Source organism: Peromyscus maniculatus, chromosome 3 (genome assembly GCF_049852395.1).
Source record: "Peromyscus maniculatus bairdii isolate BWxNUB_F1_BW_parent chromosome 3, HU_Pman_BW_mat_3.1, whole genome shotgun sequence".
NCBI lineage: Eukaryota > Metazoa > Chordata > Mammalia > Rodentia > Cricetidae > Peromyscus > Peromyscus maniculatus.
The window spans coordinates 99,836,307-99,863,377 of NC_134854.1; the positions used below are offsets into that span (position 1 = coordinate 99,836,307).

The window sequence follows — 27,071 nt, forward strand, 5'->3', positions numbered from 1 at the left end:
CCGGCCTCATTTGAATCGTCCAATCAGAACCCTGTAAACCATGCTCCTCATGCTCCTGCTGCCCGACCCTATAAAAACCCTCCGCTCCAGCCCGTGGGCGCGCCAGTCTCTTGAGCCTCTTGAGGGACTGCATTGCCCCGGGTACCTGTGTTCCTGAATAAAGCCTCTTGCTGTTTGCATCTGACTTGTGGTCTCGGTGTGATCTCTGGGCGAGGGTCTCTCCAGAGGGAAGACTGCCTTTGGGGATCTTTCATTTGGGGGCTCGTCCGGGATTTGAGACCCCCCCCCCCCCCCCCCCCCCCCCCCCCGCCTCGGGACCACCGACCCACTGTCAGGAGGTAAGCCGGCCGGCCTTGGTGTATGTCGTTTCTGTCCTATCTGCGTGTTGTCGGTTTATCTGAATGTTGAATGTTGTCTGTTTGCGCGCCTGAATCGGTCTGGAGTCAGTGGGGCTGAAGGAGCTGACGAGCTCGGACTTCACCACTGCGACCCTGGAAGACGTTCCACGGGTCTCTGAAGTCCCCTCTGGGGCACGGGAAGTCCCCTCAGGGGCACGGTTTTTCGGGGCCACCCCCGTATCAGAAGGATACGTGGTGCTGGCAGGGGATGGAGAATTCAAACACTCCGTGTCCCCATCTGAGTTTTTGCTTTCGGTTTTACACCGGAGCCGCGCAGCGAAACTGTTTCTTGTTTGTGGTGTCGGTTTGTTTTGTGTTCTTTGTCTAATCCTTCTCCATCCAGGAATTAATATGGGACAGACTGTCGTTACCCCCTTGAGCCTAACTACTGACCATTGGTCGGACGTCAAAGGCCGGGGGAGCAATGAAGGTGTAGTCATCAAGAAAAATAGATGGATGACCCTCTGTGAGGCCGAATGGGTCATGATGAATGTAGGATGGCCACGGGAAGGGTCATTTGATCTCTCTCTCATTTTACAGGTTGAGAGGAAGGTGTTTGCCCCTAGCCCCCATGGGCATCCAGACCAGGTTCCCTACATCACCATTTGGAGATCCCTGGTTGAAAACCCATTCCCCTGGGTCAAGCCCTTCCTCCCACAACCCCCTCTCACTCCCCAACCTTTGGCGCCTCCTAACCCCCTTTCTTCTCTCTACCCAGTCCTTCCCCACAGGGAGCCTTCCAAGCCCCCTGTCCTTCCCCCTGACCCTAACTCTCCTCTTGTAAATCTGCTGGTAAATGAACCGCCGCCCTACCAGCCGACCCAGGCGGCTGCGCTCGCGGTGGCTCCTGCCGCCGCGCCGCCCACGCCCCCCCCCCCCCCCCCGTGATGACCCCGCTCGCTGGGGACTCGGAGGAAGAAGAAGAAACAGTCCAGTCCCCCATCGCGGGCCGCCTCAGGGGCCGCCGAGCTGGCCCCCCCACTGAGTCCAAAGCCTTCCCGCTTCGGGAAGGCCTCAACCATCAGTTACAATATTGGCCCTTTTCTGCCTCAGACCTTTATAATTGGAAACAACATAATCCTCCTTTCTCCAGGGATCCTGTTGCCTTGACCAGCCTAATTGAGTCCATCCTAGTGACTCACAGGCCAACTTGGGACGACTGTCAGCAGCTCCTGCAGACCCTCTTAACAGTAGAGGAAAAGCAGAGAGTTTTCCTGGAGGCCCGGAAGCAGGTTCCGGGCGATGACGGGAGGCCAACCCAACTCCCAAATATCATCGATGCAGCTTTTCCCTTGACCCGCCCAGACTGGGACTTCAATACACCTGAAGGTAGGGAGCATCTACGTCTCTATCGCCAGTTGCTCTTAGCGGGTCTCCGAGCAGCCGCCAGAAGGCCTACCAATTTGGCTCAGGTAAGGAATGTGATACAGGGAAAGGAAGAAACACCCGCTGCATTTTTAGAGAGGCTGAAGGAGGCTTATAGGATGTACACTCCGTATGATCCAGAAGACCCAGGGCAAGCACCAGGTGTCATCCTGTCATTTATATACCAGTCTAGCTCAGATATCCGAACCAAATTGCAGCGGTTGGAAAGTTTGCAAGCGCTAGGTTTGCCAGATTTATTGAAGGAAGCAGAGAAAGTGTTCAATAAGAGAGAAACTCCTGAGGAGCGTGAGGAAAGGAGATGGCAGAAACGTGAGGAAAGGGACAAGAAACAACATAGGGAGATGAAAAAGGTTTTGGCCGCCGTTGTGTCTCAGGGACAGCGGAGAGAGGGAGATAGGTCGGGAGAGCGAAGGAGGCCACCCCTTGATAAAGATCAATGTGCTTACTGTAAGAAGAAGGGACACTGGGCCCGAGACTGCCCCAAGAAGCCACAAGGACCCCACCGACCCAAGCCCAAAACCGTGGACCTCCTTATCTAGAGGACTAGGGGAGTCGAGGCCAGGAGCCCCCCCCCTGAGCCTAGGATAACCCTCAAGATCGGGGGGCAGCCCGTGACCTTCCTGGTTGATACTGGTGCCGAACATTCAGTCCTAACCCATGCCGGAGTGCCTCTTAGCCGGCATTCTGCACTGGTGCAGGGGGCAACTGGAAACAAGAGGTATCACTGGACTGCCGAGAGAAAGGTCCAACTGGCATCAGGGCAAGTAACTCACTCCTTCCTGCATATACCTGAATGCCCCCATCCGCTGTTAGGACGGGACCTATTAACCAAATTGAAGGCACAAATCTACTTTGATGAGAAGGGACCAAGAGTCACAGGTCCTAAAGGAGACCCCCTACAAATCCTTGCCCTCAGTTTAGAGGAAGAATACCGTTTGTTTGAGGCAGAACCCACGGAGAAGTCACCTGAGGAGCTACAGAACTGGCTGAGGGAGTTTCCTCAGGCCTGGGCAGAGACTGGGGGCTTGGGGTTGGCACGCGATCAGCCACCGCTGATGATCTCACTAAAGGCCTCCGCGACTCCCGTTTCAATCAGACAATACCCAATGTCACGGGAAGCTCATGAGGGGATCACGCCCCATATTCGGAGGCTCCTGGACCAAGGGGTGTTAAAGCCCTGCCAATCACCTTGGAACACCCCTCTCTTGCCTGTTAAGAAACCGGGGACAGGAGACTACAGGCCGGTCCAGGACTTGAGAGAGGTCAATAAGCGGGTGGAGGACATACACCCCACGGTGCCTAACCCCTATAACCTTCTGAGCACCCTACCACCGACCCACTGTGCTAGACCTGAAGGATGCCTTCTTTTGTTTAAAACTGCACCCTCAAAGTCAACTGCTATTCGCTTTTGAATGGAGGGACCCAGAAAAAGGGCTCTCGGGACAATTAACCTGGACCAGGCTCCCGCAGGGCTTCAAAAATAGCCCAACCCTCTTTGATGAGGCCCTACATGCAGATCTGGCCGGATTCCGGGTCGAACACCCAACCCTGACTCTGCTCCAGTATGTGGATGATCTACTCCTGGCGGCCAGGAGTCGAACCGAATGCATGGAGGGCACTCGAGCTTTACTGGCCAGACTTGGGCAGAAGGGCTATAGAGCCTCAGCCAAAAAGGCCCAAATATGCCGAGACAAGGTCACCTACCTAGGCTACACCCTGAGCGGGGGGCAAAGATGGTTAACAGAAGCAAGGAAGGAGACAATAATCTCCATCCCCCCTCCTCGGAACCCCCGCCAAGTTCGAGAATTCCTGGGTACGGCTGGGTACTGCCGCCTTTGGATTCCTGGCTTTGCCGAACTGGCAGCCCCATTATACCCCCTCACTAAACCAGGGACCACGTTCCAATGGGAGGAGAAACATCAGAAAGCGTTTCAACAGATCAAGAAGGCCTTACTCGAGGCCCCGGCTCTGGGTCTGCCAGATCTAACCAAGCCCTTTGAGCTGTTTGTGGATGAGAACTCAGGTGTTGCCAAGGGGGTACTGGTGCAAAGACTGGGACCTTGGAGGAGACCTGTAGCGTACTTATCCAAGAAATTGGACCCGGTGGCTACAGGATGGCCTCCATGCCTCCGCATGGTGGCAGCCATTGCCGTATTACTCAAAGATGGGGGAAAACTGACTCTGGGACAACCATTGACTGTGCTGGCCTCCCATGCAGTGGAGGCCTTGGTCCGACAACCACCGGACAGATGGCTTTCTAACGCCAGAATGACTTACTATCAGGCCTTACTACTGGACTCAGACCGGGTAAATTTCGGGCCGACAGTTTCCCTTAACCCTGCCACCTTGCTGCCACTGCCTAGCCCCCCCGAGGAGCATGACTGCCTCCAGATTCTAGCCGAAGCACATGGCACCCGCCCTGATCTGACAGATCAGCCGCTTAAGGATCCAGACGCTGTCTGGTACACCGACGGGAGCAGTTTCCTGGAAGAGGGGGAGCGCAGAGCTGGAGCAGCTATAACCACCGAATCGGAAGTGGTATGGGCATCGCCGCTCCCGCCCGGGACATCGGCCCAGCGCGCAGAACTGATTGCGCTCACCCAAGCCCTCTGGATGGCAGAAGGTAAGAAGCTCACAGTTTATACTGACAGCAGATATGCCTTCGCCACTGCGCATGTCCACGGGGAAATTTACAGACGGAGAGGCCTGCTGACGTCCACGGGTAAGGAAATCAAAAACAAAAAAGAGATCCTAGACCTCCTAAAGGCCCTGTTCCTCCCGCTCCAACTCAGTATTGTCCACTGCCCAGGGCATCAAAAGGATGACTCTGCGGTAGCCAGAGGGAATCGGCTGGCAGATCTGACTGCCCAAACAGTGGCTTCCCAGCCAGCAGGAAACAGCCAGTTGATGGCTATACAAGAACCACAGCCTGAGAGAGACCCCGTGCCCTATAGCCCAGAAGACCATGAGCTAGCAAAGAAAATGGGGGCGGACTGGGAACAAAGAAGACAGGCATATATACTAGGGGACCGGATGGTCATGCCAACCTCCCATACCCGATATATCCTGAGATTCCTCCATGCATTGACCCATTTGAGCAAAAACAAGATGAAGACCCTATTAGACAGAGAAAACACCTGGGCAGTGCTGCTGAACCAGGATCAGGTACTCCAGCAGGTAACTTCTACCTGCCCAGCCTGTGCTCAAGTCAACGCAGGAAAGGTTCATCTAAACAAGGGGGCCCGCCAAAGAGGCCATCGTCCTGGTGTTCATTGGGAAATAGACTTTACAGAAGTAAAACCTGGACTCTACGGGTACCGGTACCTCCTGGTCTTCGTGGACACCTTTTTCTGGATGGATCGAGGCATTTCCAACCAAGAATGAGACAGCTAACGTGGTAACAAAGAAACTGTTGGAAGAAATCTTCCCCAGGTATGGGATGCCTCAAATATTGGGGTCGGATAACGGGCCTGCCTTCGTCTCCCAGGTAAGTCAGAAGGTGGCCAAACTATTGGGGGTTGATTGGAAACTCCATTGTGCATACCGCCCCCAGAGCTCAGGACAGGTAGAACGAGCTAATAGAACAATTAAGGAGACTTTAACCAAATTAACGCTTGCAACTGGCACTAGAGATTGGGTGCTCCTACTTCCCTTGGCTCTCTATCGAGCCCGAAATACTCCCGGCCCACACGGCCTAACCCCTTTTGAGATCATATATGGGGCCCCACCTCCTGTTGTAAACTTTCTCCATCCTGATATTTCCTCTCTTGCCACCACCCCTACTTTAGAAGCACATCTTCAAGCCCTCCAGTTGGTGCAGAGGGAGGTCTGGAAGCCCCTGGCCAAGGCTTATCAGGAGCAGCTAGACAAGCCGGTGGTGCCCCACCCCTTCCAGATCGGGGACTCCGTTTGGGTCCGACGACACCAGACCAAGAGCCTGGAATCACGGTGGAAGGGGCCCTACACTGTCTTGCTGACCACCCCCACTGCACTCAAGGTCGACGGGATTGCTGCATGGATCCACGCCTCTCATATGAAGGCTGCCAGGGAACCCGACCCAGCAGGATCCAGAAAGTCAACATGGACAGTGCGCCATACACGAAACCCCTTAAAAATAAGGTTGGCCCGCGGCTCCTCTTCCTCCCCCTCCTCTTAATCTCTACCTACCCCCAGGGGACTAGGGCGGCAGAGAGCCCGCACCTAGCTAAGAGGCTCACTTGGCAGGTCATCTCACAAACTGGGGAGACAGTCTGGCAAACGACCGCCTTTCACACCCCCTTTACATGGTGGCCTAACTTGCATCCAGATCTCTGCCAATTAGCAGCAGGGTCAGAGGACTGGGACATCCCTACCACTGACCCCATGAACCCCAGAGCACCAGACGTCTGTCAGGATGGTAAGGGAACTTGCAAATGTAGTGACGGGAGATACGGATGTGGTCACCCTGAAGCCAGGGCAGCCCTGTCACAACTATCCTTCTACGTCTGCCCCCGGGATGGTAGGGACAGAAAGATGATTAGCCAATGTGGGGGTTATGAAAGTTACTTCTGTAAAGCATGGGGATGTGAAACAACTGGCAATACCTATTGGAAGCCTTCATCCACTTGGGACCTCATTAGGGTAAAAAGGACTACCCAAGGGGAAAGCCGCACATGGCGCCCACTCACCCGAGCACATTGTTGGGGTTTCCCAGGCGAGCTTAGTACATACTGGGAGGGGGAGGGCCCCTGTATAAACTTCACCTGCAACCCCCTAAACATATCCTTTACTCAGAAAGGAAGGGGGACGGCACAAGATTGGATTAAAGGAAAAACATGGGGACTTAGATTTTTCATGACAGGACAGGACCAGGGATTTACCTTTATGATTAAACTTAAAATTGAGGAGCCCTCCACCTCTATAGGCCCCAACCAGGTTCTCTCTGACCAAAAGCGCCCCTCTTTACCTGCTCCAGCACCCCTGAGGGCTACCACCTGACCCAATTCGGCCATTCGCCCAAGCACGGCTCCGAATGCCGCTGTAACCCCAGTCACCCTCCAACCACCCAGACCCGGTACGGGAGACCGGCTATTGAATCTTATAGAGGGCGCTTACTCAGCCCTCAATGTTACTAGCCCAAATCGGACTCAGGAGTGCTGGTTATGCCTAGTTTCCACACCTCCCTATTATGAGGGGGTGGCCGTAGTCGGAAGCTTCATCAATTCTTCTTCACCCCCATCAGGATGTGCCTCAACACCTCAGCATAAGCTCACAATCTCCGAGGTGTCAGAACAAGGACTATGTCTGGGGACAGTACCCTACACCCACCAACACCTGTGTAATCGCACCCAGGTACTTGTTCCAGGACCCCATTATCTCGTGGCTCCCAACGGAACTTACTGGGCCTGTAGCACTGGACTTACACCATGCCTCTCCCCCTCAATACTAGCTAACACGGCCGATTATTGTGTGCTCATAGAACTGTACCCCAGGATAGTCTACCATACACCTGAAGATATCTATGCCCGATATGAAACAGGGGTCCCCCGTATAAAAAGAGAGCCAGTCTCACTAACCCTGGCCCTGATACTAGGTGGATTAACAATGGGAGGGATCGCCACCGGAATAGGCACAGGTACCACTGCCCTCATGGAAACCAACCAGTTCCGACAACTCCAGGTTGCCATGCATACCGATATCCAGGCACTGGAGGAATCCGTGAGTGCCTTGGAAAAGTCACTCACCTCCCTGTCGGAGGTAGTTCTGCAGAACCGGAGGGGATTAGTCCTCCTCTTCCTGCAGGAAGGGGGGTTATGTGCTGCCCTTAGAGAAGAATGTTGCTTCTATGCGGATCATACTGGGGTGGTGAGAGATAGCATGGCTAAGTTAAGAAAGAGACTAGAACAGAGACAAAAACTCTTTAAAGAACAGCAGGGGTGGTTTGAAGGATGGTTCGGAAGGTCCCCCTGGCTCACCACCCTCATTTCCACCCTTATAGGGCCCCTTCTGATTTTATTGCTCCTTCTGATGCTCGGGCCCTGCATCCTAAACAGACTTGTCCAATTTATCAGGGAACGTGTTTCTATTGTTCAGACCTTGGTATTGACCCAACAATACCAACGACTCAACCAGGTGGAAATGGAGCCACATCCCTATTCTTCCCCATGAATGGAGGATTCCATTCCCTGAGATAAGAAAATGGGGGAATGAAAGACCCCAGCATACTAGCTTAGCCTAACGCCATTTCGAGTAAGGTCTGAAAAAAGCGCGGGGTGTCTACGGCCGGCCACCTGGCCCCAGAAAAGGGTACTAAAGGTCAGAAAAACAACTTGGAGCCAGACAGCAGGCGTGTCAAGCTCGGGGAAAAACCACGAGCTGCCCTGAGTTTGAACCCGGCCTCATTTGAATCGTCCAATCAGAACCCTGTAAACCATGCTCCTCATGCTCCTGCTGCCCGACCCTATAAAAACCCTCCGCTCCAGCCCGTGGGCGCGCCAGTCTCTTGAGCCTCTTGAGGGACTGCGTTGCCCCGGGTACCTGTGTTCCTGAATAAAGCCTCTTGCTGTTTGCATCTGACTTGTGGTCTCGGTGTGATCTCTGGGCGAGGGTCTCTCCAGAGGGAAGACTGCCTTCGGGGGTCTTTCAATAGAGGCAATGCCGGTACATGGGATATTGAAGAAACACTTTCTAGAGGAGATTCTTCACCAGAATGAATCATCACAGGTACAAATGAGAAACTAAGAGGTTCTTGAAATGGTTAAAAGCTTGGACTTAAAGGGCAGACTTCAATGGGATTACTGCACCCCCTCAAATTTGACCTGTAGAAACTATGGTCACATATGCACAGCAGTGATATTATCAGTGTTCCATGGAAAACAAATAATTCAAGGGGCAGATTCTCAAGCCCCAGAGGGTTGTTCACAGGACTTGGAATCTAGGAACACTTGCCCAGGGGAAGCTCTACCCCTGAGGCTAGCAAAGTTTATTCTTATACTTCCTCACTTCTGGAATTGAAATATCTGTAACTAAGATTGTCTGTCTCTCCTACCAATTCATTGCAGAAGACCATGCCTTGCTCACTGGTGTAGAACAACTTTGCTTGACTTATCCCAAAAGGGCTTACAAGAAATTGGGAGATTTTAAAGGCAATGAATTAAGTGAGATTTTGAAACCCAATTGAAGCTATAATGGTTGAGACTTTTTGTAACTTGGGGACTTAATGAAAATATTTCACACATGGGGAGGGTACAGAGGCTACCCAAAGTTATTGTGAATGATACACCCCAGTCCTCTTAGAACAGCTACCTTCTATTCACAGAAACTTTAAGTATAATACATTAAACAGCCAAAGGACTTTAAAATGCAATTAGGTTAAAAATATGCAGATGTAGAGTATTTTCTGGTATATTTGAGGAGGTTCAACATAAGAGTCCTAAGAGGTTCTATTTCAGAGAGTGTACATGAATAAAGCAGAGACCAGGAAAAGAAATGTACACATTCTACAATGCTGACCTCAAATACATTAGAAGAGGCCACAGAAGGCAAGAGGCTTCTAGAAGCTTGAAAAAGCAAGGACACGACTTTCTGCTCAAGTATCCAATGAGAATGCTCCACTGCCAGTGCCTTGACATTAAAATTTCTGACCTCTAAAACCATCAAACAATAAATCTATGTTGCTTGAAGCCATTAACTTGATGGTAATTTGTTAAAGCATCCAGCACAAACCAATAAAAATAGCCTCAAGCTTCACGCAGTATAATGAATCTCTACAAATGCATCATAAAAAGTTCACATTTTCATATTGCAGGAACTTAAGGGTTTAGATCACAGAGGACGTGATTCATGAGACACTATGCATTAATTCTCAACACTTAAAATCCTGATGACATTCTGTGCTCTTGACAGTCACATCGTGGAAATGTATCAACCCCAAAATGGAGCAACCCCCATTTTAACAGGATGAAGTTTCCTTCAGAAAGTGAATGAGGAACGGCTCATTTAGACAATGAATTCAGTGTTGCAAATGAGGGTCCCTTCAGCAAGGCCCCTCTCGTTAATTATCTCAACAATTTTATTTTCTAAAACCATCATATGAATAGTTTCCAAAAGCTACTTTAAATCATATAAGGCAATGAAACAGTCCACAGCTGGAAAAATAATACATACTTAGCAATCAGCATGATGACATGATACATCCTCTTTAAAGGCTTCTACAGTCCTCATAGGATCATGGAATTGACCCTGGAAACATATATGGTACCAAGCCCCTTACCTGTGTAACAAGAGGCTCCAACAGCCTTTCCACCGTGAGTGTCCGGATTTCCAAACTCTTGGGATCCCATTTTAAAATGATAGGTGAAGTTGCTGAAGTCATGCTCCCTGCAGAAACATATGGCATCCATTAGAAAGAATGTTCAAGGACATATGCTTTGACCATGGTATTCAAAAGGAGTACATCACCCAAACCTAGAAGATATATGAAGATTTTTTTAGGTCCAACTCTGAAAATTTAAGGACAGGAAAACCAGAGCCAGTACTGTGTGTTGTGAAATTCTTGGATCTGAGATATTTTGGAAGGTTCCTTAGCATTCCGGTATACATCAGGACATTACAGATGAGACCTTTAGGGAATGTAATGTTAGAATTCAAACCAGAATTCAGCTCAGACCACAATACCTGCAGCAGACCTTCATTCACAAATACTGCCAGGGAGCCTACTCGGGCCATATCTATGAGTCTCTAGCTAAAAAGCTTCCAGGACTGGATACCTTATCTGCTGTTCTAGTTCACTTTCTATTGCTATGACTAAACACTATGACCAAAGACAACTTGAAAAAAAAGTATTTACTTCATCTTATATGTTATAGTCTGTCATCAAAAGAAGTCAAGATAGGGATGCAAGGTGGGGCTTGAAAAAGAAATAACAGGGGAATATTTCTTACTGGCTTTCTCTTGGTTTGTTTTTCACTAGCTTTCTTATATAGCTCAGGACCACCCTGGGGACAGCAACACCAAGAATGGGCTAGACTATGTCACATCAACTAAACATCAAGAAAATGCCCCAGAGACATGACCAGGGGTCTATCTGATAGGGACAAGTTTACAATTAAGATTTCCTCCTCCCAGGTGTATCATGGTGACAAACAAGATTACCTACCACAGCAGGGGATGTGAGAGGCCATCAAAGAGAATGGTTGTAGTCAAACATCATACTTTTTCACCCTTTCCCTGCTTGCTGCTTGGGAATCAAAGAGCCTGGCTTCAGTCTCTTCTTATGAAACCACCTCTGTCCTTAGAGAGCCATAAGTAAAGGTCTATGTTTCTGCCTTATGGGATGTGATTCTCTTCTTCCTAGCCCCTACCATTCTGTCTGTCTCTGGTGCTGGACCTTCAACTCTCTTCAGAGCTCTGCCATGTTAGTGTCTGTGTCTGTCTGTTTATGATATGAATAACTCTTCTAATAAACTCTTTATCCACAACAATGTATCTCAGTGTTCCTCTTGAACACACATCCAAGAAATTTTGAGACCCTGATACCACAGAAACATTCCATTCATTTAGTGTTTAGTATGTTCTTATCTGCTATCTGCAGATAAAGGCCTAGATCTTGACCTCAGGCAACTTCTGTTTTAAAACTAAAGATAGCCAAGTCAGAGAATTATGGGTTGGTGTGACAAACATCAGGAGTACAAACGGAACTGGGAGAATCAAGAAAGTGACATTATAGCCAGAGTGGAGAGACATACAAAGAAAAACTGTGAATAAAGTATATTTGTTATGATCACCAGATGCATGACCCCAAGGCATTACAACAGGTCACTTGGCTGTTATCTTTTTAATTGAAATCTTAAGATATCATACACTTTGGGGCAATAATTTCCATCAATTAAATAGGACAGGTATGTTATAAATGCAGTAAATTTTCATGGCTGAAAATTAGCAGTTATCTCTGGAATCATGGTAACCATCATGGTAATATATTTACCCCACAGAATGAGTGTCTGATAGGTCTATTCATCTCTAAGTCAACCCACTTTCACTGAAGAACAACTGAGTCAGAGGCAGCCTCCTCTCCAGTCTCCAATAGGTGACCACAAAATATGACTCTGGCCTCAAAAATTAAATTATACATTCCATCTAGGGTGTGTTTCTCATCAAGAAATTGCTGAATACATTCTGACATATAAGCACAAGAGAGGCAACCTTAGATTGTAGAAACTGAATCTGAATTATTTGCTGAATACACCCATAAATCAAACTGTTCGTGGGTGCTTTCTTCTTTTGAATCAACATCACAGCTCAATTCCATCCTCATAAATCAATACAGATGATTATTTCTACTCAAATTAACAATGCAAAGAAGGTCTCCCCCAATAGGCACCATGATAAAGTACTTCTTCACCAGCCTTCCTTCCTACATCCTACAGCTAGCTAATTGTTCGCCAAAAAGACCCAACCAATTTGCTCGAGAAAAATCAGAAAAGGCAAAGGCAGTATGCTGGTATTTTATCTCGCTCCAAATGCCATGTTCTAAATAAACTGAGCACAGGGATCCAAGTACACAGATTTAGAACTGGGTTCCTTTACAACAATAATAGCTGGCACTCCCATGCTGCTGGTGCTCAGAAACGTGCAGACACTTTACAATTTCCCCATTCACACTGCAACTGCCACAGTTGTGGCAGTGCTGACAAGCAGGGAATTCTGCGGCTGGGCATGGGACTTCTCCTGCTGGAGCTTGGTAAGGATGCCAGAAGCTTCCTGCATATGTTTTGATACCTTTTTGTTGCACTGATATCGTTACCAAACTTGATGTCATAGCCTGTGCCACAAGAAGCCAAGTTCAGCCATCTGTCCTCAATCAAGCACCCAAGTTAACAGCATAAAGCGGGGTGGGGGTGGGGGGTGACTTGATCAGGGAAGCCATGTTAGAAAGAGGGACAAAGAGATCCACTGACCCTCTTAATTCCATCTTAGGATTCTAGGGATTCTGAAGTGAGGCTAAATTGTATGTAAGTAGAGAGCCATGGATATCCACATCTAAGCAGTCCAGGTGAAGGAGTGGTCCCACCCATCTTTGTCCATCATTGCCTGAACTTCAGTTTTATTCTGTAAGGCGGCCGGACAATTTGTTAGAACTGTGTGAAAACTGTTGCCAGGACTCTGACTGGTGACTTTCCTTCTCCCATCGTGAAACCCCTGGAGAAATTCCCATTTCTTCGGGGTTCATTATCTCCATAGTCTGATTGTCAGATTTAGAGACACATGAGTCTCCTTAAAATATCATAAATGATTTTTAATTCAGCAGTTAGCACCCAGTCCAATACCTGGAAAACTAGTCTGAAAACTATTTTTCAAATTCTGACAGGACACTTAATGGCTAAGTCTTGTGAGAAAGCCAGATGGGTAGTGTTGAAATCACTTTTATATGGTGCTGAAATATATGAAAGAAGTCCATGAAAGACTAAGGACAGAGGCTGGGGTAAGTGCTCAACCAGTAAAATGTTAACCACGAGAACTTGAGTTTGATACCCAGCAGCCATCTAAAAAGTCAGGCATAATGACTTGAGTTTGTTATCTCAGAGCTGGTGGTGTGGAGGTATGTAGATCCTAGGGAATTGCTGGTCAGACAACCTAACTCCATTGACCAGCTCTAGGAAAAAGTAAGAGAACCTGCCTCAAAAAATAAACAAGGTGTGTGGTGAGGTGGAGAAATGCTCAGATATTAAGTGTGTACTCCTCTTGCAGAGGACTGGAATTCATTTCCCAGCACCTACATCAGGCATTTTACAACAGCCTATAACTCCTGTTCTAGGGAATCTGAGGCCCTCTAGCACTTTTGAGCTCTTGCACATGCATAGTACATATAAACTAATGCACCTGCACACACATTCGCCTAAAAATAACATAAAACTTTAAAAGAATAAACAGGATTGCAGCATCTGAGATAAATGTCAGGAAAGCTGTTCCCTAACCTCCACATGCATGTGTACAAACACATAAACATGCGTCTGCACCCTCACCTATACACCCCCTGACCCACACAAACTAGATAGAGGATTTCCTTTGCAAGATGGGCATGCCACTTATGTAAGTTGGCAGATGAAGGAAGGCACACAGAGTCCTTTAGGAGTGTTCCAATATAGAACTTTATAAGTAACACACAGGAAAAAAAAAAACCACTGGGGTGAGAAACAAAAATGCTGGCATAGTCACCTCAGAGCCATTGATGTGGCTTCAAATAAAAAAGAGAAGTGCTCCTGAGCAGAACTCTAAGCTTTCTATGAGCCCAGAAGCAGAGCTGGTCACAACCCAGTCCTGAAGGTCACAGGACTAACATAAAAGAAGAGTTGCTTGTCAAATCACTCAATGTATTCCCTTAGGGATAAACCTCAATCATTTCTCAGCCACACAGGTCATATTCAGTCTCACACACACACACACACACACACACACACACACACACACACACACGCACACACACAAAGTTTACATGTTATGAATTCATTAAAAAGGAACTGTAATGATGCTTTTCTCAAGCATGCTGTCATTACTGGAGAGGTTAGAGTTGAAGCCTGTCCTTGGTTGTCCTATCAAGCTGGGAGCAACCACCTGTCTTCAAAAGGCAAATTAAACACAAGCATTATAGAGAACACATAAGAGGGAAATGTACTCAGTGTGATGAAACCAGGGTAAGGTGGTGAAGAGCAAAGTGGCTGCTACCTCAGGTCCATCTGTGGTCTGCTATCATGAGAGTTCGGTTCTAAAGAGAGGACAAGAAGTTTGCACGCCTAAATAGTTACAGTCAAAATGTGGTTCTGCCCATCAGCATTGTCTGGACTCCAATCTCACCTGCAAGCTCTTTTGACAAGTTGTCAACACTGTGTGAAATCTCTTGTAGAAGGCAAGCTCCAGCTCTGGCTGGTACCTGGCTTCAGCTTATTGCTTCTCCCAACAGGAGAGTCCTGGAGAAATTCCAGTTCCATGGGGCACACTATCTCTTAGTCTGGTAGCCAAAGCAACAGGCAAGAGTGTCTCTGCAGAATATCTTCAGCACTGCCAAGATGCTTACACTGTTTATTATGAAGTTAAAAATCAAAAAGGAGGAACCCCACCTGTACACCACAATCTTCCCACCACTTGCCATATAACCATGTTTGGAAGTAGAGGTAGAGCTGTGCTGTGGGATGTCTTTCTCTATGCTACAAATATGTTTTATTACCATTGGTTAATAATAATAAATAAAAAGCTTCTTTGGCCTATAAGAAGGCAGATAATAGCCAGGCGGGAAATCTAAGCAGAGGTACAGGGAGAAGAGGGCAGAGTCAGAGAGATGCCAACAAGCCTCCCAAGAAGCAAGATGTAAAAGCACTGATAAGCCATCGGCCATGTGGAGATAAATAGATTAATAGAAATGGGTTAATTTAAAATGTAATAACTAGCTAGTAATAAGCCTGAACCATAGTCCAGACAGTTTATAATTAAAATTAAGCCTCTGAGTGATTATTTTAAAATCAGCTACAGGACTGTGGGGCCAGGGTGGGACAGAGAAAAACATCCAGCTACAGAGCTGGGTCCATAATGTTACTATTTGAATTTCCATTGGGTTTGCTCTGAAGAGAACCTAGCAGAGTGAACCACTGAGCCTCTGATAAAGGTAAGAATTTTCTTCATCTTTAATACTGCTGTAACCCTGGCAATATGCAATTTCTACAATAAACATGTCTGCCTTGCTATTCTGAGTACCTTTGCTATTCTGAGTACCATTGCTTTATACAATATCTACACTCCTTATATTGAAACACTTGAAGAGAGACTGTATGGCTAGTTGAAATGCCACAAAACCATTAAAAAATTATAGGTTGGTGATCATGCCCATAGTCTTCTAGGTTCACCAATTGACCTCTGCCCCTAGAGTTCTAATGGGCTCAGAGAAAGACACAGAAAAGAAGGATTAAGCAGACACACCCACCCTTTTGACATTGTATTATCTATAAAGTACCCATTGTAGAAATGCATAATGATGTAATCAAATTTGACAGAAAAAAATCATGTTTCCATAAGTTAGTAAGTTTATGACTTAGTGTTGAACATCTTTATCCAGGGCAAATGGGACCTGGAGGCCATGGGTTGGGCATGCCTATAAAAAAATAGTATAGGTAGTACATGGGAATTGACAACTGGGCATCTGGTCCATGACACATTCAATATGGCTGACTCCTGCTGAGGACATCATCCTACTGGGACATTCAATATTTATAATGTATCTGTCCTGGTTTCATTTTTCTGCTGCAGTGAAAAACATCTGACAAAAAGCATTTTGTGAAGAAGATATTTTATGTGAGCTTACAGGTTATAGTCCATCATCAAAGGCTGCCAAGTCAGGAACTCAAGCCAAAAGCCTGAAGGAGAAACCACAGAGGCAGGCTGCTTACTGGCTGGCATCCAGACTCAAAGTCAGCTACACTTCTTATATAAGCCAGGTCTACTCCTCTATGAGTAAAAATACCTAAAATGAGTGGAGCCCTCCTATATCAATTAGAAACCAAGAAAATGCCCCATAGACACAGCAACAGTCCAGACTCATGGTGGCAATTCTTCAGGTGAGATTCCTTTTCCCGGTGCATCATGTTGACAGACATGATTGGACATCTGATAGGGAATCACAAATTTCAGTGTCTTTTAATGTAGACTGGATGTTGGAGCTTTGTTTTTAACTGTTATTTTATTTATTATTATTGCTATGTGTGGGATTGCAGGGACATGGCTGCCATACTGCCTGTGTGGAAGTCAGAAAACAATTCTCAAAAGTTGGTTCTTCCTCCCACCCCAGGTTCCGAGTGTGGAACTCAAATTATCAGCGCTTCATAGCCAACTGTCTACAGTAGTTTCCTAGCTGGAAATCCCCTATTGTACTGCTGCATTCAGCCATGACAGTCAAGAAAGAAGGACCAGGGAAGTTGTGCCTCCAGCCAGGCTGCCATGCTTAGTTACAGCAAGCCTGAACAGGCAACCTCAGAAAAATCATTGTGGTAAGATAGACCATACTTATTTTTATACATCACAAATCAGCAAGACTTTGTCATGGGTGATTATCCAGCAACTTGCTAACACAATGATGTCCACAGAATTTTTAAATTAATGCCTGGCAATAATTCATCTTGGGAATAATGTCCAATCATTTGTCTTTCCTTAGCCCCAGATTCCTCAAGTAAAAATCACAAACAATCACATGTATTTCATAAAATCACTATTAAATAATTTAAGGGATAGGATGCATACCAATGTTTCTGGAAACATTAGTTATTTTTTATTAATAATTATTTACCAAAAATATAATGTTTTTCATTACCAAAGGAATAGGAATATATATATATTCAAAAGAGACTCATCTAGCAAGACCAGATCTCACAGTGTGGGGGGTAGAGCCCCAGCATCATATGCCTGTGAACATGATGTTCAATATATATGTTTGCTTAAGCATTTCTGTAGGTAAAACAATAGCATATACAATGAACATAAAGCTCTAAAATGTTTAAAAAGTGAATATCAAGATGACAAGGCTACCTTCCTTCCTGTATTAGAATTATAGAAGCCCAAGAGAAAGCAATCCATTTATTAACTGAGATGATTTTCTTCTGAACAAGTATCAAATTGTATATCCATAAATGGTGACCACATAGCCCATCTGGTAATCTTCTTGATAAATGTAGAGTATCTATAGTGGTAAGGAAGAGGCTTTCATTAGCAGTTCTTTGTCATTCACAATAGAAAATTAAAGCTTAAGAATAATTCAAAGTCAGAAGGAGAAGAAATTCCTGTCAGCAGCGAGGGTCAAATTCCTTGTTTCCACATTGGCAGTGAGGGTCACGTGCCTTGTTTCCATGGATGGAGTCCTAACCAGAAAAATCCATCTTGAAGTCAACTTCTTCAGGGTCTGCTTTCAAGTGTCCAATAGGCTAATGATATGCATCATTCCTTGTAGGTATCCACTTTACAAATCCTCCTGGAAATTGCCCTTGAACCACTGCCTCCCTCCCTTTCTTCATTCTACTGTTCTTTTAATCATCTCACTGTTTTCTAATCATCTAAGTGCCTGCCCCAACTTGCTTTGCATTATGTGCCTCTGTTCAGACTCAGATCATCAAGTCTTTCTGATCACCAATGCCAATAGTGAATTTCACAAAACTGTTTATAGGACAGGCTAGCATCTACTGATGTGTAAATTCAAATGAAAATAAAGACAGATACTATTATTATCCTTATTAGACAGATACGACCATAACTACCTTCATAAATATTTGGAAGAGTGAGTTTATTAATTTAAGATTCTGGCTGTCGTCTAGTAAACAAGGATAGTAACATTTTTTTGCAAATGGATTTGTTTTGAAAAATCAATGGAATCACTGTAGATACAAAAATGATGTATTTTCTTCTTTGCAATACTTATAGGAATTTCATCTTAGTCATCAAGATATGTACTGGAATATGAGTGAAACTGGAAATTTTGCAAGACAAGAGCCTGAAAACTCAGACTTTAATGAAACATGGAAAAATATGTAAGACAATGGCTCTCAAAGTTTTCAGTTTTCTCCAGAAGCTGGAGAATGTATCATATAGGGTAATGTAGAGAATATTAACATATAGGTTAATATAGATAATGCAGTGTATTTAGGTTAATGTAGTGAATGAAACATATAGTTTAATGAGATATTGATGTTACTACCACACAATATGAAAGGGGAAACTGAGGCACAACACAGTTAAAGAAGTATCTCATGAGCATAAAATTTCATCCTTAAGTGACTTGATTTTACAGTTTATGTCCCTGAGCCCAGTATGTGGCCCTAGAGAAGAATCTGGAGCTGCTGACTTCCACTCTACCCGGTGCTACTTGAAAGATTTGGGGGTCCCTTCATTGTTGCCTGATAATACTGGAGAAACAGGTTCTTGGGTTCTTAGTCTCATCAATAAAAGAATGTAAGAACAAACTCAAGAGACACATGATGACAAATTTATTAGAGTTAAAAACAAACTAAAAAAACAATAAACAAAAGCAGCAGACAAGCTGTAACTCTTGTCATCTGTCTAGAGAAGAAAAGTGGAGAAGAAAAGAAGAAAAGAAACACAAACAAACAAAAACTAGTAGCTTCTGAAGGTAAGCCAGTGTGGAGGGTAGCTATATGGTGGACAAGAAGGGACATTTCTTCGGGGAGGGCAGCTCTAGAGAAACACTGAAAACCCCAAACTACTGGAGACACAGCATGCTTAGGCTCTGGCTAGTATCTAAAAGCAAAAGAAGAGTAGGAAAAGGAAAAGCTACTCCTTCCTGAGTCAGGGCTCACAAAAGCAATAAGACCCAGCTAGGTATCATGGTATCTACAAAACTATGTGGATGCATGGGTGGGGGTTCTAGGGAGAAAGTTTACATTGTTTCGTTAAAGGACTAATTATTATTCTTATCTCTTTTACAATGTATTTTTGTGTATGGGTGTTTTGCATGCATGTATGTCAGTCCACCACATGCCTGCTTTTAGCTCACTGAGGCCAGAATAAGGAATAGGATTCCCTGGAAGGGAAGTTACAGGTGGGATGAACCATCGTGTGGGTGCTGAGAATCAAACCTGGGTCTTCTGGAAGAGCAGCCAGTGCTCTTTACCACTGATCCATCTCTCCAACTTTTCTCCCTTGTCTTTAGCATAGCTTAGCATAGCTGCCTTCCTGACAGTGGTCCCTTAGACAGATGACTGAACTGCTCATTTGGATTAACTCTTAAAGAGGAAGACATTGGCTTGTCTGCATCTATTGCTAGATTCCACGTTGCTATAACATTCTTCACTCTGAAGAAGTAACCCTCACATAGTTTAAGAGATGGTCAGGGCATAGATATAGCCCATTTTTAAAAGAAAATATAAGAGACCTACATTCTAAAGCTGTTCACTAGTAGGGGTTAATATCTGGACTGGAATTCTACTTCCCAGCATTAAGCATAGCCTCCAGACAGGATGTTCACTTAGGAGGTAAGAAAACAGAGCTCCCTTCTAGCATTTCTGGTAAGAGAACTAGAAGGATTTTGAAACTGCTGCTTTGGGGATTTCTGCCATAAGCTGCCCATCTAGTCTGTCTTCTGTTCTCAACAATGGCTTGATATCTTGTGAGATCAGAGACTGTGAAGTTCCTAGGAAGAGATTCCAGTGAAATGCATCTGAACCTTTGGCCTCAATCAATAAGAGACAATAAAGGTAGGTACCTACTTGCTTTTTCCTTAAAACTCCCTTGGGGGAACATTCATACACAGATTGTTAGGACTCTTGAGTGTTTCTGATTCACTAAAGTTAGCTGGGTTTGAGCACTTGTGTTAAGCTTCCAGACTCAGGTTCCACACCTGGCTAGAAACCATCAGGAGTCATTAAAATAATATCATATCATCACCAGATGCCTTTGATATAACACCTTCTCTTATATAGGGACTATAAAAAGGGGTTTTCTAATTATACTATTCAGAATATTGTAACAGTTCTAATTTGATAATAAAGGAAAGATTTTTTCATAATAAAGTATCTTTTTCAAAACATTTTTGCTATAGGCGAGGCTAAGGTGGTAAAATGTATGCTGACCCTCAGCAGACACCTGTGTTATAGTGGCAGTGCATTTGAATGGCAGCCAGAGAGGAAGGATGCCTGGCATTCTCCCTGATGGTACTCTGAGCTGGAGATGGTCAGATTCAGCATACCATAGGGATGTCCCGCTTACTTTCCCCTGCAACCTCTGCTCATTTTAAATGCATGTCCTCTTACTTTGACAATAAAGTGTCCTTTGCATAAAAACCATCACAGTCCTCTACATAATAACCATTCAGAGCTCTGGATCAGTGAACTGAAAGGTGACCTGAGAAGCAATTGGTTGCTGCAATTATAGGATCTGTCAACACGCCCATTCAAAATTGAAATAATGTGCAATTTCAAAGTATTGTTTGTTTTGTTGTGGGGGAAAGGAGGCAGGTAATCTGCTACTGTTAAAGTGAGATGTAACACTCCCCCCTGCCCAGATAGCTAGGTGTCTGCAGGTCCTCTGTTAATGGCAAAGCCATAAGTCTTAACAAAATGCTAAAAGAATTCTACAACGTAAAAATAACTTTCTATGTAATAGCATTTAATGTCAAAGCTTAAATGCATGCTAATCAATGCCTTAATGACATGAAAAAAATGAGGTAAAAAGAATAGAATTATTGTATCTTCATTGGTGCCTCCTTTTTCTTCTCTTGAAGTAAAAAGAGATTCATGATTCAAAGAAATACTTATGTACTTACCTTGCTTAGGTGCCTTTCTAATGGGACGTTAGACTTAGAACAGTGTACTCAAAAATTCTGAAGTGATTTCTCAACTTAATAAAACTTTACTACCCCTGAGTATTCTACCAGAAAGACAGTAATCTGAAATTGAAAATGAATTCTACTATCAGTCTAGTTCATTTCCTGGCTTCTCATTGCAACGAAAATCATATTTGTATTAATATTGGAAGCACAAACAAAATCTTTTCCTGTAATATGGCTTTCTTTCCATTTGTCTAGGAATACATATGAAATACAGATAGTAGTCCAACACCTCACATATGACAGAGATGATGATTATTATTATTATTATTATTATTATTATTATTATTATTATTATTGGTTTTTCAAGACAGGGTTTCTTTGTGTAGCTTTGAGCCTTTCTTGGAATTCTCTTTGGAGACCAGGCTGGCCTCGAACTCACAGAGATCCGCCTGGTTCTGCCTCCTGAGTTCTGGAATTAAAGGCATGTGCCACCACTACCCAGCCAGAGAGTCTTATACCAAACCAATTGACTGATGGTTAACATGGACTTTATCATGCAATATAGGTCATACAACCAAAATTCCTATTACAAAACCAAAGTCAGAGCTATTAGTATTCTAGATAACATATTTTGTGGAATTATATTTAAGGTCCAATAATAGCTTCAAATAAATTAATCAGAGCCTAACTTCTTTAGGAATTAACCTATGCACCGTCCCTCTAACCTTCCATAAATTAGAATTCCATGTGCAGCAAATATACACTCTAATCTCCCACATTCATTTCAATGTAATCAATTCAATATAATCACAGCATTCACATTTCAGAATACAGCAGAAAACCTGCCAAACGCCCCCTGTTATCTTTGGTTTCACTATATAATTCACACAAACTCATTGTCTGAAACGTTCCTTTAGAGAAAACTTAAAAGATTGCTTAATTCTCTTCTCCAACAAGGACTCTTTATAACTATGTCAACACTCCACTTTCTGACATGGAACAACTGGGTCATACTTCTTTTACATAGTTGTTGGTTCCAATTTGGATATGACAACATGATAACACATGGTTTCTGACTCTTTCCAATATTCCCAACTGGGACAGCTTCTGCCCCTTCACACAGACAATCATAGAGTTGGTCATTAGTTAAAAAAAAAAATGCTATGGGTATCGGGGAATCAGGTCTACTAAGTTAAGCCTTGGAGTTGCTATGTAAATATTATGTCATGAGTGTGTGTGTGTGTGTGCATGTATGCACCCATGTGCATGTGTGAGTTGTCTTGCATGTGCACATGTAAAAAGAGTTAAAAAAGAATGACTCAATTCTTATGAATACAAGGTATATTTGACTCAATAGTATACTATAGATTTCACAGCCAGGTGGTGATGACGCACACCTTTAATTCCAGAATTTGGGAAGCAGAGCCAGGTGGATCTCTGTGAATTTGAGGTCAGCTTGGGATACAGAGTGAGTTCCAGAAAAGGTACCAAAGCTACACAGAGAGACCCTGTCTCGAAAAACACCAAAATAAATAAATCAAACTGTAGATTTCACTTGTATGATAAAGTAAATTAATGAGTAAATAAGATTTTCAATACCAATGGCTTCCTGTTCTAAGCACATAAGTACCATCCTATAACACATCACTTTAAATATAAAGCCTTTTGACTCTTCCTTAGTTCCTTTATCTATACATTGTTGTTATCTATTCATTCGGTACATATGTATTAACTACCCAAGGCAAGCAAAGCCCTACAAGGTTGTACTGGAAACATCAAGGCGAATTATACTCACATAGTTTTACCTGAGATTTGTTATCATGGGGTGTTTTGATGGTTGATATTCCCTGTCACCTTGAGAGGATTTAGAATTACTACTAGTAAGCAAACCTGTGAGGATGTCTGTGGTAAGGAGATTCCTACAGAGGTTGAACTGAGGTGGGAGGATGACCTCACATGTGGGTGACACCACTCTCTGGGCTGCAGTCTCAGAATGAATACAAAAGGAAATGCAAGCTGAGCACTGGCTTTCATTGTCGTCGGCTTTCTAATGACAAATACCATGTGTGCAGTCACCTCAGTTTCCCTGTTTGTATCCAGGTATCTGCCTGTATCTTCCCTGCCATGATTGGCCGTCCTCTGACACTATATGCCCAAACAAGCTCTTTATTACATTTCTTTCATTGTATATTTTATCTCAGTAACAGAGAGATCAATTAATACCAGAGTAAAAACAGAATCACTCGAGACATGGGTTCTCACAGAGAGCCATATCTAGGAACAGTCATCCCAGAAGATACCCATCCTTATAGGCAAACAGTACATTTGGAGCATACACAGGACAGTCAGTCAAAGGCACTTCCACATTTTGAAGATCTCTATGGAGCTATGTTGAGTAAATTGTTAATACACTGCTTAACTAAGTAATGGATAAATAATAAATATCCTTTGAGTTCCAGTCAGGAAAACGTTAAAAAATCAAAGAGATAACAGTATGAGAAAGTCTGTCAAACAGCTCCAGGGAAGAAAGTTTAAAGAACACAGTGATAATAAAGATACTATTATAGAAAAATGAAGATATTTCATTAGGACTTATATTGAATAGCAAAGTGGTTATGAGGATATTTCATTAGTACATAATACCTTGCATTTTGAAGCAAGCCGAAGTAGATTATCATATTGCATTTTTTTTAAATCAAGGTTAAATCCACAGATATGCTGGCGACTTAATAAGGATTTAGTTTGCAGAAACTCACAGGGATACAATTTAAGCCTAATGCCCCTGCTTTCTGCAGTTTCTCCTGGCCTAAAGTAGCTTGTTTGCTGAATTGAATATAAACACATGGTCCTTCTCTATACAATGGCGAGCTATGACAAATGGCAACTAGTTTTCCTGAACAGGGCTAGCATTGACCCTTCCCATTGATTGACAGGAATTGAAAGGTCACAATACATTATGACAATTGTATTTGTTTAGCAGTGTTTTACTGTGAGGATTGATATTTCAACATCGGCAGTGCTAGCATGCCCACTGCTAAATTGCCTTATTAACCTTGAGATTCTTGTGTTTAAAAGAGAAACAAATAATAATGTAAGTTTCCTTCTGGTCATCTGCAGCATTTATTTTGGTGTGCATGAACCAAAAAATGCCTCAGGAGATCAGCTTTTGTAAATAGAAAACAAGATCAGTTCTGCTGCGTATAGGAAATGTAAGAGTCTGTTATGGCTGTGCATTTTGAGGGAATTAACACTTTTCAATAAATTCATGATGTTTATATTTGGCAGTAATAGAGGATACATTGATGACTGCTCATGATTGACAAAGCTTATTATCCTTTCTAATAGGTGCACATGGTGTCATCAAATTCTGCTTGTGCTAGAGTGGAGCAGGAGTCCAGGATCTTCTTGAGTGACTTGTACACAAGATGGCAATGCAGGGGAACTAGCAGGTGCATCATGTTCTTTCCTGGCCAGTGACCCAATGCTTCTTTACAGGGGCTACATTATGTGGTCTTTTCATACTTCAAAGCCAATGTGACAGGACCTCAATTTTAATGAGAAGAAATAAAACTCATGATTTAGAGCCACTTATATAAAGTCTAATAAAATTCAATGCAAATTTGTTCAAAATCTGTGTCTTTCCAGTACATTTCTCAAAATGTAACCAAAAGTTCTAGCCAAATACTAATAATTTGAGGAGAAATATAAACCATTCCCTTAAGCTTCTCAAAATAAGTGAATCTAAAATACTCAGTTACCTAAGGTAACTAAAGTTTGTGTACTTTTTCTAAACTTTTATCTTGTTAAAGAAAGCTAGACTTTCCAAACTAAAGATTTACTTATTTTTTATTTTAAATTTCTGAGTGTTTGCCTGTATTTATATGCACCGTGCGTGAGCAGTTCCTGCAGTAGCCAGAAGAGGGAGGCAGATTCCTGTGGAACTGGATTCACATGATTGTGAGCTACTACATGAGTGCTAGGAACTGAGTCCTGGTCCTGTCCAGGAGCAACAAGAACTCTTACCCACTGAGCCCTCTCTCCTGCTTCTAGAGAAGACTAGACTTTCCTAACACCAATAATCCCTTGGTATTTCCTTAATTACCTAAGGGAAAACCTGCTAGGTCATATCTAATATAGAAGGCCTTTGTTTCATTCGAGGTATAAAAAATCTTCAACAAATAAGTCAAAACATGTGGGTATCATATCTCCATTCTTAGGTGACCAGAATCAACACAGAGAACACATCTGAGGAAAATTTATCAGCTTGTGTTTCTACCTTTTCCTACTTTACAATTGTCTCTTGTAAGATCAGGCTTATTTCTTTATTTCTACAATTGATTATTTCTTGCCTATGATGTTATTTCAACGATACATCCTCTTCCCCGTAGCCTCATTTTTCCCCTGGATCTTTCCAATCTGTGAAAGTCAGAAGAAAAGACTAAAATGTGCGCGCACACACACATACACACACACACACACACACACACACACTGGACTCTTCTTTCTATTCCTCATTTGACATTGTCTGCTCTCTCTTCATAGCCTGCCTCCTGAGAAGCTAGTGTAATCCCTGTTCCATTTCCTCACTGCCTACTCATATTCCAGCCCACCACAATCTGGTTTCTGCCCTCCATTCCAAAAACATTATCCTTGCAGTGTTAAAAATGATCCCTAGTGGCTTGATTGAATGGGCCCTATGCAATTGCCAGCTCGTATACTAAAGTCAGATAATCTGTGGAGATTATTATGATCCCTGGGCAGGGGTGATAGGCAAATTCATGCAGCATTCCGTATTTTTACAGTATGAACTCATTTTGTTATATATAGAGATATATATTTTGATGCAGAGCATATATTTGCATATAGAAAAAGCCTGGAAAGATGTATCAAATTTGAATAGTAGTTATCCAGGGTGATGGGATTTGGGATGACAAATTATACATGTAAATATATATGTATATATATATATATATATATATATATATATATATATATATATATATATGCTACTTATGTAATGCTTACACATTCCTTATCTAAATAAAAAGAAATCTATCTCAAAATATCTAGGGTCCCCTTTCAGTTCTCATCTTATTTGCCCTCACAGAAGTGTTTTGACAATTTAGTTCTATCCTTAGTCTCAAGGACACCATATTCTCTTGGTATTCCTCCACCGTCTTAGCATATGGCTCTCAGTTCTCTTTGAGGCCTCATTTTCTTTATCTCTCTCCTTAAATTTACCACCCCACTCTCCATCACTGTCCATCTCTGATACCTATCGCTCAGATAGTCGCTTTCTCAACTCCTTCCTATTCATGGGATACCTGATGTTCAAAATTCCCAAAGCTCTTTCTCTAGGCTCAGGTCTTCTGTCTCAATTCCAGCCACCTATATTCAACCATTAGCTAAGCTTTCACGTGCTTAAAATGAACTCATTTTTTTCCTACAAGTTGGGTCCAAATCTTATGATTGCACATCAACGGGTAGATTCATCTTTTTATGAAAATCAACTAAAAATGTGACAGCTGCCTTTGGCTCCTTTTTGTCACTTTCTACACCAAACAAATTGGTCACCCATCACAAATTCTAGGTATATATATCACAGTCCTAACTTTTCCCCATGATTTCCCACATTAACCAAAGATTTCACCATTTCTTCTTTATTGAAACCATTCCTTGGCTACTCATGTCATATTCAGTCTTATCCATCCTGCCTCCTCTTTCTCTTCTCCAACAAGGATGGCTTTCCTAAATCACAAATTACATCACAGTGCTGTACTATTTATAAAGTCTCTTATGGCCCTTATTGTTTAAATATGTAGTTGAAGATCTTTTAGCTGTCCCCCCAGGACAGATTCCATAGAAATACTCATTTACCTTGTATCTTCAGTCTTCCTGAATGCCAGACCTAGTGACCTGCAAGCAACTCTCCCAACATCAGTCTTCCTTGCCCATGAGCCATTTTTCATTAACCCTGCAAGGAAACTCCATCC

At 43.6% G+C, this 27,071-nt stretch overlaps 2 protein-coding genes across 6 annotated transcripts in view; one reads left to right on the top strand and one right to left on the bottom strand.

Moving 5' to 3' along the window:
• Nucleotides 1-27,071, bottom strand: part of Ctnna2 (catenin alpha 2) — a 1,144,108-nt gene that overhangs the window by 1,000,195 nt on the left and 116,842 nt on the right. For all 5 annotated transcript variants that reach the window (XM_042273493.2, XM_042273492.2, XM_076566967.1 and 2 more), the window contains one exon: nucleotides 10,036-10,142. In XM_042273493.2, the coding sequence (XP_042129427.1) occupies nucleotides 10,036-10,137 (102 nt within the window). In that variant the 5' untranslated portion in view covers nucleotides 10,138-10,142. The remainder of the gene's footprint in view (nucleotides 1-10,035; nucleotides 10,143-27,071) is intronic.
• Nucleotides 1,286-6,685, top strand: LOC143272113 (uncharacterized). Its single transcript, XM_076565948.1, has 2 exons — nucleotides 1,286-1,727; nucleotides 5,573-6,685. The coding sequence occupies exons 1-2, from the start codon at nucleotides 1,286-1,288 to the stop codon at nucleotides 5,938-5,940; spliced, it is 810 nt and encodes a 269-aa protein (XP_076422063.1). The 3' UTR covers nucleotides 5,941-6,685.

Bases quoted from the DNA above. Each gene is read 5' to 3' on its own strand.
- LOC143272113 (XM_076565948.1), top strand. From the start codon at position 1,286: ATGACCCCGCTCGCTGGGGACTCGGAGGAAGAAGAAGAAACAGTCCAG. The intron at 1,728-5,572 runs GTAGGGAGCATC...CCCCTACTTTAG, and splicing joins GGACTTCAATACACCTGAAG to AAGCACATCTTCAAGCCCTC.